The sequence below is a fragment of the Mytilus californianus genome, unplaced genomic scaffold (assembly GCF_021869535.1).
Source record: "Mytilus californianus isolate M0D057914Y unplaced genomic scaffold, xbMytCali1.0.p SCAF_5, whole genome shotgun sequence".
Taxonomy (NCBI): Eukaryota; Metazoa; Mollusca; class Bivalvia; order Mytilida; family Mytilidae; genus Mytilus; species Mytilus californianus.
The window spans coordinates 497,373-519,359 of record NW_026262701.1 but is presented as its reverse complement, the minus strand read 5'-3'; the positions used below and the strand labels follow the sequence as shown (position 1 = coordinate 519,359).

The following is a 21,987-nucleotide window of genomic DNA, read 5'->3' as shown; positions in this document are numbered from 1 at the left end:
TACAATTTAATAACTTTTGTGTATTAATCAAAGTGACTGAGAAACTAACAAAAGTGCAAAATCTTAAACTTGGTCTAAGTAAGTCATTGAGCCAAGACATTCTAGTCATGCAACGTCAACTGTCATTGGCAGATTGGGAAAACAAAACCAATATCTAATTATATAAAAATATGGCTTGTCTAGATCTTCTACTATCTTAAACATGTTAAATCTTTATGTCATGGTCACAACCAGATGAGAAGGTAAGAATACATGTATTTCTCATTCTCAGACATAAGAAGGTCAGAATACATGTACATTTTTTTTTGTATTTCTCATTCTCAGACATAAGAAGGCCTTGTATTTCTCATTCTCAGACATAAGAAGGCCAGAATACATGTATTTCTCATTCTCAGACATAAGAAGGTCAGAATACATGTACATTTTTTTTTGTATTTCTCATTCTCAGACATAAGAAGGCCAGAATACATGTATTTCTCATTCTCAGACATAAGAAGGTAAGAATATATGTATTTCTCATTCTCAGAATTTATTTGCAGGTCAGACTTACGTAATTTTTCATAAATATGTTTTAATAGGCACCATCTTAATACAAGATACAGTGTAAATAAATGGGGAATGTGTCCATGGGACACGGATGATGCCCCCGCTTGCATATCATATAAAGTTATAAAGGGACATAACTGAAGAACAGTAAAAGTGACGCTACCCAAATTTGTTATTGATCTGAGTTTTATAGTAATAAGTATTGTGTATAAGTTTCATAATATTTGGTTGAGGCAAACTTAAGTTAGAGAACAGAAACGAAAAATTCAGCAATTTTTCCTTTTGTAAAGGGACATAACTCTAGAACGGATAAAGTGACACCACCAAAATTCAAACTTGATCTGTGTTTTGTGGTAATAAGCATTGTGTATAAGTTTCATAACATTTGGTTGAGGCAAACTAAAGTTGGAAAACGGAAACCAACTTTGGGACGTACATATGGACGGACAAGGGTAAAACTTAATGCCCCCTCCGCTACGGCGGGGGCATAAAAACAAGGCTGATCATAACAAAACAGGGTAACATGAAAAACAGCTATATAACTGCTCTTATTGTATATTTATTTACTCAGTAATCTTATGTGCAAACATCTATTTCTTTTCTATAATAAAAAAATAGTGAGATGACTTTCCATACAGACCAAAGGACAAAGATGTGAACAGTCAATGTATGGTGTATGGCCTTCAACAGTGAACAAAGCCCATGCTGTAAAATAATCTTTAAAAGACCCCGTTTGTGAGGACTCAACTCTCCTAACCTGAGACGTGGGTGTAACAACACAAGAACAAGCTGTAAAAAACTCATTTGAAAGGACTTGACCAATCACATTGGTACTAAGCACAAGAACAAATAGCATAAATAAAAAAGACACAAAGTATTAATCTAAGAGTACTCACAATTACTGAAAGCCCAATTTCATCTAATAAATAAACCTGGAATTGTTTATTCAGACAAAAATATCTAAACCTCCAATGTATGTTGTGTTAAGTCTTCATAAATAAAACGAGAAAAGAATAACCTTTTGCAATGCCAAAATATAAGTATTGATTGGATCTAGAACCATTATTGTTATTACCAGTAAAGCAATACATGTTTCGTTATATATATATAGTTATTAAAAATAAAATCAATGTTAGCAGCAATAACAATAATATTCATAGATCATACTACACTACTTTGAGATTGAGTTTATTCAAAAGAACAATAACTTTATATAGATTTTATCTTAATTAGGGCCCTGCTGAATGGCGGACGTCCTATAGTGATCAGTCTGTCCGTCCATCCGTCCGTCCGTCCGCCCGTCCTTAAAAAATTGTGTCCGCTCTATATCTAGAGAACCGTTATGATTTCAAAGTTTATACTTGACATGTATTTTAACCAACACCAGAGGGTGTGTCATAATGTATGTACAACTTCCTAGGTCAAAGGTCAAGGTCAAAAACTTTGGTTTTAGTTGACAACCCCATGTCCTATGGTAAAGATCGTGTCCGCTCTATATCTTGAGAACCGTTATGATTTCAAAGTTTATACTTGACATGTATATAAACCAACACCAGAGGGTGTGTCATAATTTATGTACAACTTCCTAGGTTAAAGGTCAAGGTCATAAACTTCGGTTTCAGTTGACAACCCCATGTCCAATGATAAAGATACAAATTTTTTACCACACATTATTCACAGCGGGGCCCACAGATATGCCTCCCATCTCAATGATATCTAGTTGACTTAATTTAGAATGTGATATCCCACTTTTTTAGGAATTTACTAAAGCCTTTTCTAGTCACTACACACACAGGGATGGAGATGTGTTGGTGGAAATACAAAATGTAAGATGGGAAGAAGGAACATCCCTTTGAAAACTGGAGGCTCTAAAGAGCCTGTCTCTCGTCTGAATCTATGTGCATCTTCATAAATGGCCACTCTCAAACATTGTAGACTAAAATCTCAATTTTGTTAATCGTATAAGCTGATCCTTTTTTTGTAAACAGTTTATATATATCTACTATAATATTTGCCCAAAACACAAAAAATTGGTGAAAATCATTATTAAAGAGCAATAACTCTCAAAAGGAGTTAACTGACAATTTCCTCTATGCTGCCCTTTTTGAATATTTGTCTTGCTGATCATTATTGCTTTATAATTTTTCTTTCGCATTGTACGAGTTTCTAAAGAGCCTGTGTCACTCACTTGTGTCAGTGACAGCGTCGGCATTTGTTAGATTGTGATTAGGTCAACATTAAGGAGAACCAATTATGTTAAGTCAATGATATTTGGTATGCAGTTGTATAAACATTGTCACATCTTATTCCTATGCAGATTATATGTCCCTGCCCCCCTAAGTCATTGTCTATTAGTTTTGAAACTTTTGCATAGTTACATGTTAAAGTTTGTAAATAAGTCAGTTTAAGGCCTATACCAGGGGAACATCTTATGACCTTTGACTGAGATGTTTTGTAGATCATGTCCTGCTAATCAATTTTGCTAGTAAAAGTTTACAGTTATCAAGATGATAGGCAAAATTAAAAAAAATAAGGTAAAAATCATCATTTAAGGGCAATAACTCCTTTAAGGAGTCTTCTTACCATTTTTGACAAAATAGGCAGCATGTAGATCTTGTTATTCCGAACATTTCTGCCCTGAAAGATTTTCTTTATCTGTAATGGGTTTCAAGACAGTAGACCAAACTTCCATTTTAAGTTCTATTTAAACTATGTCTGTCATAATAGTAGGCAGACTGGATTATCAGACAATATTGTTTTAAAATAGATACCCAAAGAATGATAATGGTCAAGTTTGGTTCCAATTGGCCTGGAATTTTCAGAGGAGAACAGGTGACAGACAAGAGACACTCAGTGATGGCAATAGCTCACACTTACCCTTTGAGCCAAGTGAGCTAAAAAGAAAATTCTCAATTGAAAGTAATCAATATTATATATCGACTTCATAACAGAATAACAAATATTTCACTTTTTATTAGGTCTAAATAATATTATATATATTTAATTGAATACCTTTTTACAGTAACGTAAAGGCATGTTAAGGGAGGTGTCTATATTTAATAATTCATGAGTTGTAGTAAAATCTTTCAGATTTTTTCTAGATGCATAATTCTGTGATTTGTTAATGGACCAGGATTACCTTTTAATATGCAGATTTTTAAGAATCTACCAAAGACAAAGTTTCATGAACATCTGATGAAGCAGTATCAATAGTTTCTGACTACAAAAGGGCATAACTTGGATTTGCCAACAGACCATGATGCCTTTTTATACGACCAAAAAAAAATTTTAGGAATTAGGGGCCAAAAAAGGGGAAAAAAACAAGCATTTTTCTAGTTTCATGACAATAACTTGTGTGTAAGTGTATGGACCTTTCTGAAAGTGTACTACAAGGTTCCATATCACAAAGGGAAAGCTGGAATTGAGTTTGGGGGTTACATTGTCTAAAACCTTTAGGAATAAGGGGCCAAAAAGGGGGAAAAAAAAACCATTTTTCTAGTTTCCAGACAATAACTTGTGTTAAAGTGTATGGATCTCTCTGAAATTGTACTGCAAGGTACCATACCACAAGGGAAAGGCTGGGATTGATTTTGGGGGTGATTGCCTCAAAATTTTAGGAATTAGGGGCCAAAAACGGACAAAAAACAAGCATTTTTCTAGTTTCAGGACAATAACTTGTGTGTAAGTGTATGGATCTTTATGAAATTGTACTACAAGGTTCCATATCACAAAGGGAATGCTGGGATTGATTTTGGGGGTAATTGCCTCAAAATGTTAGGAATTAGGGGCCAAAAAAGGGGCAAAAAACAAGCATTTTTCTTGTTTCATGACAATAACTTGTGTGTAAGTGTATGGATCTTTCTGAAATTGTACTACAAGGTTCCATATCACAAAGGGAAAGCTGGAATTGAGTTTGGGGGTAATTGCCCAAAATGTTTAGGAATAAGGGGCCAAAAATAAGCATTTTTCTAGTTTCCAGACAATAACTTGTGTTCAAGTGTATGGATCTCTCTGAAATTGTATTGCAAGGTACCATACCACAAAGGGAAGGCTGGGATTGATTTTGGGGGTAATTGCCTCAAAATTTTGGGAATTAGGGGCCAAAAACAAGCATTTTTCTAGTTTCAGGACAATAACTTGTGTGTAAGTGTATGGATCTTATGAAATTGTACTACAAGGTTCCATATCACAAAGGTAAAGCTGGGTTTGAGTTTGGGGGTAATTGCCCAAAATGTTTAGGAATAAGGGGCCAAAAATAAGCATTTTTCTAGTTTCCAGACAATAACTTGTGTTCAAGTGTATGGATCTCTCTGAAATTGTACTGCAAGATACCATGCCACAAAGGGAAGGCTGGGATTGAGTTTGGGGGTGATGAATCATATGGGGGTTCAAAAAATTGGGTGGGGGGGTTTTTTTTTTCCTTTTTTTTCTTTAAAATTTTCCATTTTAAATTGGTTATTTCTGATTTATATATAAAAGCAAATAATAATGATATGGTTTCAATAGGTAAATTCAAAATTTTTAAGTTCTTAGACCATATTCATTCTGTGTCAGAAACCTATGCTGTGTCAAATATTTAATCACAATCCAAATTCAGTGCTGTATCAAGCTTGAAGGTTGTGTCCATACTTGCCCAAACTGTTCAGGGTTGGACCTCTGCGGTCGTATCAAGCTACGCCCAGCGGAGCATTTTATTAATATTGGAATCTTCAATTCAGAATCTTTCAATGTACAAAGTTTCATGGACTTTAAATGCTGCATGAGGTGTGGTATAAATATAAAGACAAAATATATAAACATAAAGACAAATTGTCATGGTCTATAATGTGTTTATTCAACAAAACGTACATGCAATATGAACATAACACATTGTCACAGAATAAGAAACTATTCAAAACTTTTTATTAAAAGATGGTTCACGATTTTTTCATGTTTTTGTTACAAAAAGTTAGGCCATCAACTGAAGACTGGTCAATATCAGAGTCTTTTACTAATTCTGATCATTATATATCAAAGGTAGTTCAGCTACAGTAATGCTGTAAATTCCCTCCCTTTATTAGATAATTTCTTTACCTGACTATTTATATACTACTTTAGTAACTAAATGTTATTTTGCTACACATGTATATCTATATATTTAATCTGATATAATTAGCTTCCATGAAAAATATATGGTTATTAAATAAAACTTGAACACAATTTAAAGCAAGGTTTACAAGGTATATTATTGTAGCAATATTATGAAGCTATTAAACAATGACATGTATAATAAATAAATAAGGTTCAAATATACAACAGTTTGGTAACACATATATAAAATCACAAGGGCCAGTTCATACATTGTAAGCTAAGAATACACAACCTAGAGAGACAGAATCCCTGACTAATATCTCCAATCATTCTGAGAAGAACCTAGAGAGACAGAGTCCCTGACTAATATCTCCAATCATTCTGACAAGAAGATGTAAGTCAAAAGGGAATGATAGTTTTGGACAAACACTAAAAGTTGATATATGAATGTTTCATTTTTATTCTTCAAATTCATAATTTTCATCAGTAAAAGCCATGAACCTATTCAATTTACAATGTATCATGTAAATTTGATGAATTCACAAGCTGTTTACATATGTAGACTTTACATATGACCTATGTAACAACACTTTATCGTCTTATATAACTTCATATAACACAAATCCTGTTATTGATATATTGCTTTTTGAATAAACATAAAAAATATATTATGAAAATAAAGTTATAAATATTGATGAGATACAAAACTACATAAAAATAAATGAACTTTATGAGCTGCATTGGATAGAAATCAACCTTATGCAAATGATTATTAACACATCTGTTAACCTATTTCTAGTTGAAAAAATATTTATGGAAAGTCTGTTACTGTTTGAAAATTGAGCTGTTATAAGAAAATTTACAAAAACAGACCAAAATTCATCTTTTTATTTTGTATTTGAATGTTCCAAAATCAATCAAAGTCTTAAAAATGTACATGTACATATGCACTTGCATAAGGTTGATTTCTATCCCACGCAGCTCATATGTAACATAACAACAAAAGAAGACACTCAAACTTAAATAGAGGTTAACTAAATAACTTGTAACTATCCTGGTGACAGAGAAAAGGGGTTAAATTTACCTTAACATAAAAATGACTTCCCTTTCTACTGTTTATAGCCTTAAATTATTATCCAAATAAGTATAGATTATTCGGTTTTCTACACATTGATATTGTAAAATATCAGTCACTAGCCACAATGTGAACTTGTTTGGTGAGTGAGCACAGCAAAAGAGCAAAACAGCTTCACATTGTGTGGGGTGGCTGATATTTTACAATATCTATACATAGAAAACCTAATAATCTGTTTATCTTTCTGTTACTAGTCTTTTAACCTTTCCTTAGACGGTTTTAAGCTTAACAAAAGTAAGCTTGATAACGTCTCATCACACATTGTGACGTCTCTGATAATGTCTGCTCACGCCTCAAAGCTGTGATACAAGAATTACTGAGCAGGGTGATAACGGCCAGGGAACGACAATAACAGTAATTACCAGGTGTGGCTGATTAGTTGTCCTTCAACACCTAAGACCTCTAGATTTAGACCCTAGACTAAGTGAGACTATTAACTTGTTAAAAATTCTCACAACAATTTTTAGAATAATGATATGATAACATGCAATAACAAATATATCAAGTGTACATCAATAAAAATAAAATAATACCACAAAACTGACAGCAAGCCCTGAGCTGTGATGATAATACAAAAATTTTCTTTGCTAATTTTATGACTTATTGGAAAGTCTCAATTTTGATTATTCTATATGTAAATATAGTTTTATTCTTTCAAAGATTTCAGGATAATTTAGAAAAAAAAAAAAAAAAGTCAAATGTAACAAATCGATTTCAGTATTTTCCATTTTTAGTGTTTACTGACAATAAACTTGCATAGCCATTAAACAAATATTTGTCGCTGTACAACCCAAAGTTTACACAAATGGCTATCTATAGTGAAATGAAAATGCATATTTACAGTACCTTTCACACACATTCTATAAATTTATAGATCTTTTTCACACGTTTTATTTTTTTCAATATTCAGGTGCAATTTGATCTAAATGTTTACAAAATTTATTTAAAATTTCAAAAAATCAACTTCTTAAAAATATTTGCAATAAGTACAATATTTTGCATAATTTTAATGAAATCCAATAGGTGGATAGGCTAGTTGATGTAACCAACTAAATTTTTTGGAGTTAAGTAATCATTGATTTAAATTTTCTGGTACAACACTGATGATTACATAAGTTCCTACTTTCCTGAAACAACACTAAACACATTTTTTTCTGAATAAGTGTTGTAAAAATCAGTCAATAAATAACAATTTTTTTTATTCCATTCTTAATTGACAAAATGTTCAAGCTCAGTTTCAAAAATGTTGTGTTTTGTTACATAAAGAATTCTACATCTATTCAGCCTCCACAATATCTTGATATGATAATTTCACAAACATGGCAAGTTATACACAACTAATGTTAACTTTTCCTTTTGGTCACTTTGTATATCTTGGGAATAAATGTTAGATAAAACATCAATGAAATGAAGATTAAAATATCTGTAAGATAATTCAAACTGAGAAGTTAAACAATATTATGTCAATGTCACAATAAATTGCTTCGCCAAGCGCAGCTGGATATGACTGCAGAGGTCCAACCCTGAACAGTTGGGGCAAAAATGGACACAATATTCGTGCTTGATACAAGTATATTTAACACATAATAGATTTCTGACACAGAATAACTGTAGTCAAAGAACTTAGAATTGGTTATATAATTTGAATTTATATTCAATGTTTTGCTTTTGTGCAATATGCTATGCTGTTGCGAATTGCCCCCCCCCCCCAACAAAAACAAAAAAATTACCCCCCCCCCCCCCCCTCCTTTTGAGAAAAAAAAAAAAAAAATTTTGCGGTCGTATAAAAATATCAATGTTTTTGCATTCTGCACAAAACTATTTGTTTCTTAGCCTCATACAAAAAAGTGGATATTTTCTGACATTGACCTTATATTGTTTATATATACATACACCTACATATAGGTTTTTTATATACGTATCTATATCAGACAAAATCCTTCAGATTTCATAGGTTTACACAAATGCTATTCTTCTTTGCAGATCATCAAGCACAGCCAGTTTTTAACAAAGTATTTAGTTATGTATCTTGTTCAATATTAATCAAAGCTGCCAAAACTTCCAAAACTACCACAACTACCAAAACTACTTAAAGAACTCCAACTTCCATGGTGACCTAAACCGAATCCTCCGAATGGACCTCCAAATCCTCCAAATCCCCCACCCATCATCCTACTGGCTCCATATCCCAGGGCAGCACCACCTACCAAACCTGAAAATGGGAAATGCATAACATTAACTAATTATAATCTCAACAGAACTTGTAGAAAAGATGATTTATTTACCAATTTAAAATTTTTAAGTAAAAGACGTACTAGCAAAATTAACCCTGAACCCTAAGGGTATGTTTGAGTTTTTAGTTGTTTGAATTTTGAAATCTACATATAAAACAGAAATTCAATCTTTTAAATTGGATGGTAAAAAATGTTCTATTACACTGCATCAGCTTCATAGTGACAACCTTACTCTAGCATTGGGTTAGACGGGTTCATTTCTTCTCAGTCAAGCCTTCATGTAGATCAAGTTATCAAAAGGAGTAGGTTCGATAAGGCCCTAAAATGGCCCTTAATTCTAGCTGAAATTTGAAATCAGGATTTATTGACCAATGTCACAAGGAATCATAGGTAATATAATGACTAGATTGGAAAAACGTCTTTTTGTTGAAAATTTATGTTTTTGCGTTCTATTCATGACGTCACAAATAGCACTCATTTTGATTTTCCGCGAAAATTCGATGAAAACAGGTAAATTTACATTGATTTTTTGAAGAGGAAACATAGAGCGCATGCGTCGACAACAAAGAAATTTTAGCCTAATGTTTGTTATGAAATTTTACATATCTGACTTGAATATTTTGTTTGTCGAAGCCTGCGCTCTATGTTTCCCAGGTCTTAATTTGGTTGAAATCCGGACGATTTTGTCTAATGTCGCAAAAATCTCTTTTTTTAACCTATTTGGGATGTAAAAATCAATGCTTGAAAATAAAACTTTGGCAAAAATAGTTTTATTTAACTTTCTCACATGTCTTTTCGTCAACTTAAAAACACATTTTATCCTGAAACATTGAACTTTATAATCGGGGCCAAATTTGGCCCTTACTGAACTTCCTCCTTTAGGAAATTATCGAAAAACAAATGTTAAAAATATCAAACTATGACTTTAATTACCTGCTGCGAGTTTGCCTTTATTGCCTAGACCCCCTTTTTTCTTATGGTGTTGCTGGACTACAACTGGTTGTTGTTGGTAATAACCTGGTTGCTGCTGGTACCCATAGGCTCCTACAATTATAATGGTATAACATTATTTACCAAGATTTGGACTTGCAACTTTATTTTACCAATTATCTGGAAATAAAAAAATATATCCTCAAGGAGAAAAGATCAGGCACTACCTTCTTAGAAACATCAGTAACTTACTACAAAGCCACATACATAAGACAAATCTTTTAATATCTTTTCAATGAAGTGAACCTAAAAATATTTTTAGTGATATCAAAGGCAGTTTTGTTATCTAATGTGATGATCAAATACAACATTGACAAACATATATTAATATTCTTTATTATAAACTTAGTAGTAAATACAGATAAATTGTATATGTAATACAGTCATTGGCAAGCTTGCTGTATCAGCCACCTGTGATGATATCGATATCAGCACGTTTGCAAAGGCTTTATCACACCTTTAATCTGTATGACGTCACATCATTGATTGCAGTCACTGTTGCAAAGGTTTTATCAAACCTCTAATCTGTATGACGTCATTTCAACCCCCCTTATCTGTATGACGTCATATCACATAAAACACATCTACGTGAGGTATATGTATATAATAAAGTGTATATGATATGGCTTTTTCAATATCACACACCGTATCAACTCTCAACCAATATAATCCCTCGAGCAGAGCTCTTGGGATTATATTGGTGTCTCGGGTTGATACGGATGTGGTATTGAAAAAGCCATATGATATTCTCTATTAATACATAAACCTCATTAAGGGCATACGTTACAAGGGAGGTAATGACATTGCAACATAAAAGTATGGCATATCCAGAAAAGATGTATTTTTCTACTAGCTTGAAAATGAGTTCATGGACTCCTGTTTTTCAAAATGACATTTAGCTATTATTATGTAAAAAGATTATTTGTACCAATATTGAGGAAAAAAATCACTGAAGATTATTTATTTTTTTAAATTAGATAAATTAACAGCAAAAAATGCTGGTTTATTCTGAAATCATGAACATTTAATAAATATTAATAATTTCCAAAGAATTTCTTCACAAATTTAATGTATACTTAAAATGTAAAGAAGATATTACAAATGATTTTACAAAAAACTGCTTGTATTTATCTGTTGTAACAATAAAGTTAAGTTTTTCTACACAAAGTTTAAAACAAGTGTCCAAAAGACGAAATTTTGAGTAAATATCTAATATGACAACAACATTTATCCCTAAAAGTAGCATATGAAGGTAGTTTTTTTTTACATATTTGAATTCAATACGTAAAAAATAGCATGTAGGCAAATTTTTGTCAAAAATCACTGTGGGATCAAAAGTGTATTGTTTGCCCTTCAATGTATTACATGGTTGAAGTTGGCTGTATCCTATACTGCCTTTTTGGTGTTTCTTTAGTAACATTCATATTGTCATGGATTTGATAGGGAGAATGTAAATCAAAATAACAAAAATTAAAACTTCCTAGACTCAAAGCTTTCAACATACTAACATGCTCCTTGTATCTGGGTTGCAGAATGTCATGTTGAAGACTATTATGATAAAACAAAGTGAACTGTTTCCTAATAAGAAAATGGTGCATTACTTTAGGACATAAGATAACTATTACCTTAATTGTGATAATATTTTTGTGATAGTGGAGTGTTATTGTTTGAAAAAATAAACTGTTACCTTCCATGAAAGAAGAGTGCTGAGTTATTAGAAAGCAGAGTGTTACCTAAGGAGAAAGTAGAGTGTTGAGTTATTAGAAAGCAGAGTGTTACCAAGAGAGAAAGAAGAGTGCTGAGTTATTAGAAAGCAGAGTGTTACCTAATGAGAAAGTAGAGTGTTGAGTTATTAGAATACAGAGTGTTACCAAGAGAGAAAGTAGAGTGTTGAATTATAAGCAAACAAAGTGTTACCTAATTAGAAAGTAGAGTGTTGAGTTATAAGAAAGTAGAGTGTTGAGTTATAAGAAAGTAGAGTGTTACCTAATGAGAAAGTGGAATGTTGAGTTATTAGAAAGCAGAGTGTTACCTAATGAGAAAGTGGAATGTTGAGTTATTAGAAAGCAGAGTATTACCTAATGAGAAAGTGGAATGTTGAGTTATTAGAAAGCAGAGTGTTACCTAATGAGAAAGTGGAATGTTGAGTTATTAGAAAGCAGAGTGTTACCTAATGAGAAAGTGGAATGTTGAGTTATTAGAAAGCAGAGTGTTACCTAATGAGAAAGTGGAATGTTGAGTTATTAGAAAGTAGAGTGTTACCTAATGAGAAAGTAGAATGTTGAGTTATTAGAAAGCAGAGTGTTAACTAATGAGAAAGTGGAATGTTGAGTTATTAGAAAGCAGAGTGTTACCTAATGAGAAAGTGGAATGTTGAGTTATTAGAAAGCAGAGTGTTACCTAATGAGAAAGTGGAATGTTGAGTTATTAGAAAGCAGAGTGTTACCTAATGAGAAAGTGGAATGTTGAGTTATTAGAAAGCAGAGTGTTACCTAATGAGAAAGTGGAATGTTGAGTTATTAGAAAGCAGAGTGTTACCTAATGAGAAAGTAGAATGTTGAGTTATTAGAAAGCAGAGTGTTACCTAATGAGATAGTGGAATGTTGAGTTATTAGAAAGCAGAGTGTTACCTAATGAGAAAGTAGAATGTTGAGTTATTAGAAAGCAGAGTGTTACCTAATGAGAAAGTGGAATGTTGAGTTATTAGAAAGCAGAGTGTTACCTAATGAGAAAGTGGAATGTTGAGTTATTAGAAAGAAGAGTGTTACCTAATGAGAAAGTAGAGTGTTGAGTTATTAGAAAGCAGAGTGTTACCTAAAGAGAAAGTAAAGTGTTGAGTTATAAGAAAGCAGAGTGTTACCTAATGAGAAAGTGGAATGTTGAGTTATTAGAAAGCAGAGTGTTACCTAATGAGAAAGTAAAGTGTTGAGTTATAAGAAAGCAGAGTGTTACCTAATGAGAAAGTAGAGTGTTGAGTTATAAGAAAGCAGAGTGTTACCTAATGAGAAAGTAAAGTGTTGAGTTATAAGAAAGCAGAGTGTTACCTAATGAGAAAGTGGAATGTTGAGTTACTAGAAAGCAGAGTGTTACCTAATGAGAAAGTAAAGTGTTGAGTTATAAGAAAGCAGAGTGTTACCTAATGAGAAAGTAAAGTGTTGAGTTATAAGAAAGCAGAGTGTTACCTAATGAGAAAGTGGAATGTTGAGTTATTAGAAAGCAGAGTATTACCTAATGAGAAAGTAGAGTGTTGAGTTATAAGAAAGCAGAGTGTTACCTAATGAGAAAGTAAAGTGTTGAGTTATTAGAAAGCAGAGTGTTACCTAATAAGAAAGTAAAGTGTTGAGTTATAAGAAAGCAGAGTGTTACCTAATGAGAAAGTAAAGTGTTGAGTTATTAGCAAGTAGAGTTTTGAGTTAATAGCAAGCAGAGTGTTACCTAAAGAGAAAGTAGAGTGTTAAGTTATAAGAAAGCAGAGTGTTACCTAATAAGAAAGCAGAGTGTTACCTAATAAGAAAGTAAAGTGTTGAGTTATTAGAAAGCAGAGTGTTACCTAATAAGAAAGTAGAGTGTTACCTAATGAGAAAGTAGAGTGTTACCTAATAAGAAAGCAGAGTGTTACCTAATAAGAAAGTAGAGTGTTGAGCTATAAGAAAGCAGAGTGTTACCTCGTGAGAAAGAAGAGTGTTGAGTTATAAGAAAGCAGAGTGTTACCTCATGAGACAGTAGAGTGTGGAGTTATAAGAAAGCAGAGTGTTACCTAATGAGAAAGTAGAGTGTTGAGTCATAATAAAGCAGAGTGTTACCTAATAAGAAAGTAGAGTGTAGAGTTATAAGAAAGCAGAGTGTTACCTCATGAGACAGAGGAGCATTACTTTAAGACATAGGATAACTGTTACATAATGGGATATTGGAGTGTTACATTATGATAAAGTTAATTGTTTCTTGTGTGACAGTGGAGTGTTACTGTGCGAAATATCAAGCAGTTACCATATGATAAACTGTTATGGTACCTAAAAAGACAGAGGACTTTTACCTTGTGAGACAGTAAACTGCTACCTAAAAAGATAGAGGAGTGTTACCTTGTGAGACCGTAGACTATTATCTTATGTAAAAGTGGACTATTACCTTGTGACAGTAAACTGTTTAACACATAAGATAGAGAAGTGTTACCTTGTGAGACAGTAGACTGTGACCTTTTAAGACAGAGGAGTGTTACCTTGTGAAATAGTAGACTTATTATCTTATATAAAAGTGGACCATTACCTTGTGACAGTAAATTGTCTAACTTATAAGACAGAGGAGTGTTACCTTGTGAGACAGTAGACTGTTACCTTATAAGACAGAGGAGTGTTACCTTGTGAGACAGTAGACTGTTACCTTATAAGACAGAGGACTGTTACCTTGTGAGACAGTAGACTGTTATCTTATAAGACAGAGGACTGTTACCTTGTGAGACAGTATACTGTTACCTTATAAGACAGAGGACTATTACCTTGTGAGACAGTAGACTGTTACCTTATAAGACAGAGGAGTGTTACCTTGTGAGACAGTAGAGTGTTGAGTTATAAGAAAGCAGATTGTTACCTCATGAGACAGAGGAGCATTACTTTAAGACATACGATAACTGTTACATAATGGGATATTGGAGTGTTACATTATGATAAAGTTAATTGTTTCTTGTGTGACAGTGGAGTGTTACTGTGCGAAATATCAAGCAGTTACCATATGATAAACTGTTATGGTACCTAAAAAGACAGAGGACTTTTACCTTGTGAGACAGTAGACTGCTACCTAAAAAGATAGAGGAGTGTTACCTTGTGAGACCGTAGACTATTATCTTATGTAAAAGTGGACTATTACCTTGTGACAGTAAACTGTTTAACACATAAGATAGAGAAGTGTTACCTTGTGAGACAGTAGACTGTGACCTTATAAGACAGAGGAGTGTTACCTTGTGAAATAGTAGACTTATTATCTTATATAAAAGTGGACCATTACCTTGTGACAGTAAACTGTCTAACTTATAAGACAGAGGAGTGTTACCTTGTGAGACAGTAAACTGTTACCTTATAAGACAGAGGAGTGTTACCTTGTGAGACAGTAGACTGTTACCTTATAAGACAGAGGACTGTTACCTTGTGAGACAGTAGACTGTTACCTTATAAGACAGAGGACTGTTACCTTGTGAGACAGTAGACTGTTACCTTATAAGACAGAGGACTGTTACCTTGTGAGACAGTAGACTGTTACCTTATAAGACAGAGGAGTGTTACCTTGTGAGACAGTAGTGTTGAGTTATAAGAAAGCAGAGTGTTACCTCATGAGACAGAGGAGCATTACTTTAAGACATACGATAACTGTTACATAATGGGATATTGGAGTGTTACATTATGATAAAGTTAATTGTTTCTTGTGTGACAGTGGAGTGTTACTGTGCGAAATATCAAGCAGTTACCATATGATAAACTGTTATGGTACCTAAAAAGACAGAGGACTTTTACCTTGTGAGACAGTAAACTGCTACCTAAAAAGGTAGAGGAGTGTTACCTTGTAAGACCGTAGACTATTATCTTATGTGAAAGTGGACTATTACCTTGTGACAGTAAACTGTTTAACACATAAGATAGAGAAGTGTTACCTTGTGAGACAGTAGACTGTGACCTTATAAGACAGAGGAGTGTTACCTTGTGAAATAGTAGACTTATTATCTTATATAAAAGTGGACCATAACCTTGTGAGACAGTAGACTGTTACCTTATAAGACAGAGGACTGTTACCTTGTGAGACAGTAGACTGTTATCTTATAAGACAGAGGACTGTTACCTTGTGAGACAGTAGACTGTTACCTTATAAGACAGAGGACTGTTACCTTGTGAGACAGTAGACTGTTACCTTATAAGACAGAGGAGTGTTACCTTGTGAGACAGTAGAGTGTTTAGTTATAAGAAAGCAGAGTGTTACCTCATGAGACAGAGGAGCATTACTTTAAGACATACGATAACTGTTACATAATGGGATATTGGAGTGTTACCTTGTGAGACAGTAGACTGTTACCTTATAAGACAGAGGAGTGTTACCTTGTGAGACAGTAGACTGTTACCTTATAAGACAGAGGACTGTTACCTTGTGAGACAGTAGACTGTTACCTTATAAGACAGAGGACTGTTACCTTGTGAGACAGTAGACTGTTACCTTATAAGACAGAGGAGTGTTACCTTGTGAGACAGTAGACTGTTACCTTATAAGACAGAGGAGTGTTACCTTGTGAGACAGTAGACTGATATCTTATACGACAGAGGACTGTTACCTTGTGAGACAGTAGACTATTATCTTATATAAAAGTGGACCATCACCTTGTGAGACAGTAGACTGCGACCTTATAAGACAGAGGACTGTTACCTTGTGAAATAGTAAACTGTTACCTAAGGAGACTAATGAATCTGTAGCTGAAGGTTTATGTAATTTGGGGAGCCTGACTGTAGTCCTGAGGTGGTTGAGCATAGGCTAATTGTATAACTACCTGGAGGAGGCTGACTGTATCCCTGTGGTGGTGGAGCATACCCTTGCTGGTGGTATACAGGTTGCGGTGGAGGAGCATACTGTTGTGTGGGATAACTCTGTGGATATCCTTGTGAGTAAGGCTGTTGAGGATAAGGCTGAGCTACTGGTTGCTGTGGGTAACCAGGGTATCCACTAGGGGGAGGACCACCTGTAATGAAAAAATATATTAATGCATATCATTTGATGGAAGAGAGCACAATATTCAAATTGAAAATTGGTAGAAATAATTATAAGTTAAGATGTATAATATCTAAAAACAAATGTCTGTATACACACTTCAAAATTTCAGGATACAAATAAATTATAAAAAATTATAGTAAATCAGCTGTGTTACACATCCTGGTCTTTATTTGTTTGATTTTGTTTTTTCTACCATAATGATAAGGCTACCGTCAGCCATTAAGAGTAACCAATCAGCAAACAAAATGTGTGTTCTAACCACAGTTTATAAAACCAAAGCGGCTGATGACAACCATTGACAGATTAAGCTTTGTGATTCTTGATCTGTTAATGACATACCATTGACAGGTTAACCTCTGTGATTAATGACCAGTTAATGACAAACCATTGACAGGTTAACCTCTGTTAAACCCTTGTCATGACATCAGGCTATTCTTTTTCTAGAATTGATGCTTTCTGAATCTGTCCCTGAAATGGACTCACCAAACTATATTCAATTGTTTCCTTTGTGTGCTTGATTTCAATAAGTTTGAATTGGCTAATTTACTGATTTCTGTTCACTCATGGAATTAATTTAAAAACTTACCTTAAACTTTTGTTAATTTTATATGCCTTCACTGGGAATTGAACCCCTCCTTGATGTCTGTTATGTATGACTGACATCAACACAACGACGAAACCTCTCGGCTACCAATGGGTTGCAATTTAGATGTCTATTTTATATATATCAATGAACATATGATACGCATCGGTAATACGGACACACAGGGCTTGTACCTTTATATATACATAGTGGACAATCGTACAGTAAAAGTTGGTAGCCGTGAGGTTTAGATGAATGAATTGTAGAGTCAAGTTAGAATTAGAGATTTTTTGGTTTAGGTTCGAATCCCTGTTTTCTCTTTGTTGTCCCTTTCCTTTAGTTTTCCATTTTTCTTATTTTGTATGTTATTGTGGATATTTTTGTAATAATAGCATTTTTTCTTTTATTTTTTCTTTCATTAATATTTATTAAAGGCATTACAAATGTGTATGGTTAGTGTAAACTATATGTTCAGATGATTTTATAACAGCTGCTTTAAAATATTATCTAATAGCAGCTGTACTTACTGGACGCCAAATATATATAGACCATTTTTTTAGAAGGACATTCAATACATAAATTCACAGTATCACAGCTTCAATTGTGCAGTTTTAGATTCTTTTTGAACTGACTCAAAGATGATTGATAACTACGATTTTGAAAGATCATGTAAATAGTTGAGTACACCTCCACAACCCTAAAATCAAAGCGCGAAAGCGCTGTAAAGGCAGTTAATTACAGGTTGTGTGTATTTTTAGTCCAGTTATATCATTATCTTGCATAGTACAGTGTACTTATCAGAGGTGGCTTTCAGTATTTAAGATTTAGAGTTCTCTAATGATATTGAACAAGTTTTATGAATGTCATATTCTGAGCACTATATGAAGGCGTTTGTTCTCACTTGTTTATGAACTTGTGCATTATATCCAGTTTGTACCTTTTTTATCTATGTTTATAGTCATATTAGTTATCAAAGGTACCAGGATTATAATTTAATACGCCAGACTCGCGTTTCGTCTACATAAGACTCATCAGTGACGCTCAGATCAAAATAGTTATAAAGCCAAACAAGTACAAAGTTGAAGAGCATTGAGGACCCAAAATTCCAAAAAATTGTGCCAAATACGGCTAAGGTAATCTATTCCTTGGATAAGAAAATCCTTAGTTTTTCGAAAAATTCAAAGTTTTGTAACAGGAAGTTTATAAAAATGACCATATAATTGATATTCAAATACTGTTTAAAATAGTCAGGCATTTTCTTTTTAGAAATAAGTAAATGTTATCAACTGTATTTTATTCAACTCTGCAAATGTGGTTTGTTACTGGTAAGTATGGATGATAGTTGTTTCATTGGCAATCATAACACATCTCCTTATTTATATAATGATCTATATTCAACGACCTCAGGTACAAAAAAAATGTATGTAACTAAACTGTGATGGGAAACCTTTGACTTCTTTCTTTTATATAAACTTTTGATTTGGTACCATAGAACTATGTAGAATAAATGTACATTGCAACATGTCAACTCTTTCAATGACAATACTTTTTTAGAAACTATAACTCCAAGCAAAATTATATTTCCAAGTTTAAAGTAATTTATGAATGAAAAAAGGAGTTCTTAATTAAGAAATAAACTGATTCGCTGAGCGCAGCTGGATACACCGCAGAGGTCCAACCCTGAACAGTTGGGGCAAAAATGGACACAATATTCAAGCTTGATACAGGTCTGTATTTGGATTGTAATTAAATATTTTACATATTATAGTTTCTGAATAAATGTAGTCAAAGAACTTGAAATCGGTTATATGAATTGAATTTATATTCAATTAAAGATTTCTTGCTGTTGTGCAATAAACTGTGCTGTTGCGCAATACTTAATAAATCTGTTGCCAGACTATAAAGAATAAAGTTCAATTTCTTCTCAATGTCATATTTGAAATTTATGAAAATCTATAGGGAGATTACATCAATAGCTATAAATAATTCACCCAAGTTTCATGCGAACTGCTTAAAGCATTTTTGAGTTGTTGTCCAACAACAGTGGCACTGTCAGTGCACACGCTGAAATGTCTCGCCTTCTTTACTAATCACTGATATTATGTTGATAGTCCTTAATATAAAGCTTTATTACAACTGTCACATAAACTTAACATTAACCAAGAAAACTAAACATTGACCAATGAACCATGAAAATGAGGTCAAGGTCAGATGAACCATGCCAGGCAGGCATGTACAGCTAACAATTCTTCCATACAACAAATATAGTTGACCTATTGCTTATAGTTTAAGAAAAACAGACCAAAACACAACTAGATACGCCCGCAGAGGTCCAACCCTGAACAGTTGGGGCAAAAATGGACACAATATTCAAGCTTGATTCAGGTCTGAATTTGGATTGTAATTAAATATTTGACATATTATAGGTTTCTGAATAAATGTAGTCAAAGATCTTGAAATTGGTTATATGAATTGAATATGCAATTAAAGATTTCTTGCTGTTGTGCAATACTTAGTAAACCTGTTGTCAGACTATAAACAAATAATGTTCAATTAATTCTCAATGTCATATTAGAAATTTATGAAAATAAAAAGGGAGCTTACAACAATAGATATAAACAATTCACCAAAGTTTTATGAGAATTGGTGACAGCATATTTGAGTTATTGTTCGAAAAACTGGAAAATCACCCCTTTTTTTAATGAATAAAACCCCATAACTCAGAAATGTAAAATGTAAAATTTATAAAATTCTAAAGGGAGCTTACATCAATACACACAAACAATTCACCAAAGTTTCATAAGAATTGCTGTAAGCATTTTAGAGTTTTTGTCCGAAAACTGGAAAATCCCCCCTTTTTTTATGAATAAAACCCTGTAACTCGGAAACGTAAAATCTAAAATTTATAAAAATCGAAAGGGAGCTCATGTCAATAGATATAAACAATTCACCACAATTTCTTGCAAGTTGGTGAAAGCATTCTTGACTTATTGTCCGAAAACTGGAAAATCCCCCTTTTTTTAATGAATAAAACCCCATAACTCGGAAACGTAAAATCTAAATTTTATAAAAAATGAAAGGGAGCTCACGTCAATAAATATAAACAATTCACCAAAGTTTTATGCAAATTGGTAAAAGCATTTTTGAGTTAATGTCCGACATGTTGACGACGGACGGACAACGGTATACCATAATACGTCCCGTAAACGGGCGAATAAAAATTTAACAGAGCAATGAACTGTGAAAATGAGGTCAAGGTCAAATAAAACCTGCGCGACTGACATAAAGATCATAAAATATTTCCATACACCAAATATAGTTGACCTATTGCATATAGTATTAGAAAAAAAGACCAAAACTCAAAATCTTAACTTTGACCACTGAACCATGAAAATGAGGTCAAGGTCAAATGACACCTGCCAGCTAGACATGTACATCTTACAATCATTCCATACACCAAATATAGTAGACCTATTGCATACAGTATAAGAAAAACAGACCAAAACACAAAAACTTAACTATAACTACTGAACCATGAAAATGAGGTCAAGGTCAGATGACACCTGCCAGTTGGACATGTACACTTTACAGTCCTTCCATACACCGAATATACTTGACCTATTGCTTATAGTATCTGAGATATGGACTTGACCACCAAAACTTAACCTTGTTCACTGATCCATGAAATGAGGTCGAGGTCAAGTGAAAACTGTCTGACGGGCATGAGGACCTTGCAAGGTACGCACATACCAAACATAGTTATCCTACTACTTATAATAAGAGAGAATTTAACATTACAAAAAATGTTTAACTTTTTTTTCAAGTAGTCACTGAACTATGAAAATGAGGTCAAGGACATTGGACATGTGGCTGACGGAAACTTCGTAACATAAGGCATCCATATACAAAGTATGAAGCATCCAGGTCTTCCACCTTCTAAAATATAAAGCTTTTAAGAAGTAAGCTAACGCCGCCGCCGCCACATCACTATCCCTATGTCCAGCTTTCTGCGACAAAAGTCACAGGCTCGACAAAAACTGGAAAATCCCAATAAAACACCATAACTCAGAAATGTAAAATCTAAAATTTATAAAATTCTAAAGGGAGCTTACGGATTGATAATTTAGTCTTAGATGCAAGATTTTTATATCAGTTGTTAGTGGCTTTGAACTAGCTGTCAGTAACTGCAAGTACTCTCAGATCTGTACTTTCTGTCTTTTTCTTGTTTGGATGTACAACTACCGGACCACATCCACTTGTATTTGTATTTATCCATCTGATGAGTTAAGCCTCTTTCAAGTGATTTGTATAGTTCGTTCTTATATTGTACTGTTACACCACTGTCCCAGGTTAGGGGGAAGGTTGGGATCCCGCTAACATGTTTAACCCCGACACATTCTGTATGTACATGTATGTGCCTGTCCCAAGTCAGGAGCCTGTAATTCAGTGGTTGTCGTTTGTTTATGTGTTGCATATTTGTTATATTCGTTCATTTTTTGTACATAAATTAGGCCGTTAGTTTTCTTGTTTGAATTGTTTTACATTGTCATTTCGGGCCTTTTATAGCTGACTATGCGGTATGGGCTTTGCTCATTGTTGAAGGCCATACTGTGACCTATAGCTGTTAATTTCTGTGTCATTTGGTCTCTTGTGAGAGTTATCTCATTGGCAATCATACCACATCTTCT

General features: G+C 33.5%; 1 protein-coding gene and 1 long non-coding RNA gene across 2 annotated transcripts in view; both read right to left on the bottom strand.

Moving 5' to 3' along the window:
* Positions 1 to 5,355: 5,355 nt before the first annotated feature.
* On the bottom strand, positions 5,356 to 8,441 carry LOC127701005 (uncharacterized). The gene is made up of 2 exons (XR_007981792.1): positions 5,959 to 8,441; positions 5,356 to 5,908 (listed from the first exon to the last, which is right to left on the bottom strand). It is a non-coding gene; the product is annotated as an uncharacterized LOC127701005 (long non-coding RNA).
* An 87-nt stretch (positions 8,442 to 8,528) lies between these two features.
* LOC127700998 (pleckstrin homology domain-containing family B member 2-like) overlaps positions 8,529 to 21,987 on the bottom strand; it is a 28,134-nt gene continuing 14,675 nt past the window's right edge. Inside the window, exons 7-9 of the mRNA XM_052204760.1 lie at positions 16,496 to 16,684; positions 9,919 to 10,029; positions 8,529 to 8,963 (exon numbers count right to left, since the gene is read on the bottom strand). Of these exons, the coding sequence (XP_052060720.1) occupies positions 8,791 to 8,963; positions 9,919 to 10,029; positions 16,496 to 16,684 (473 nt within the window). The 3' untranslated portion in view covers positions 8,529 to 8,790. The remainder of the gene's footprint in view (positions 8,964 to 9,918; positions 10,030 to 16,495; positions 16,685 to 21,987) is intronic.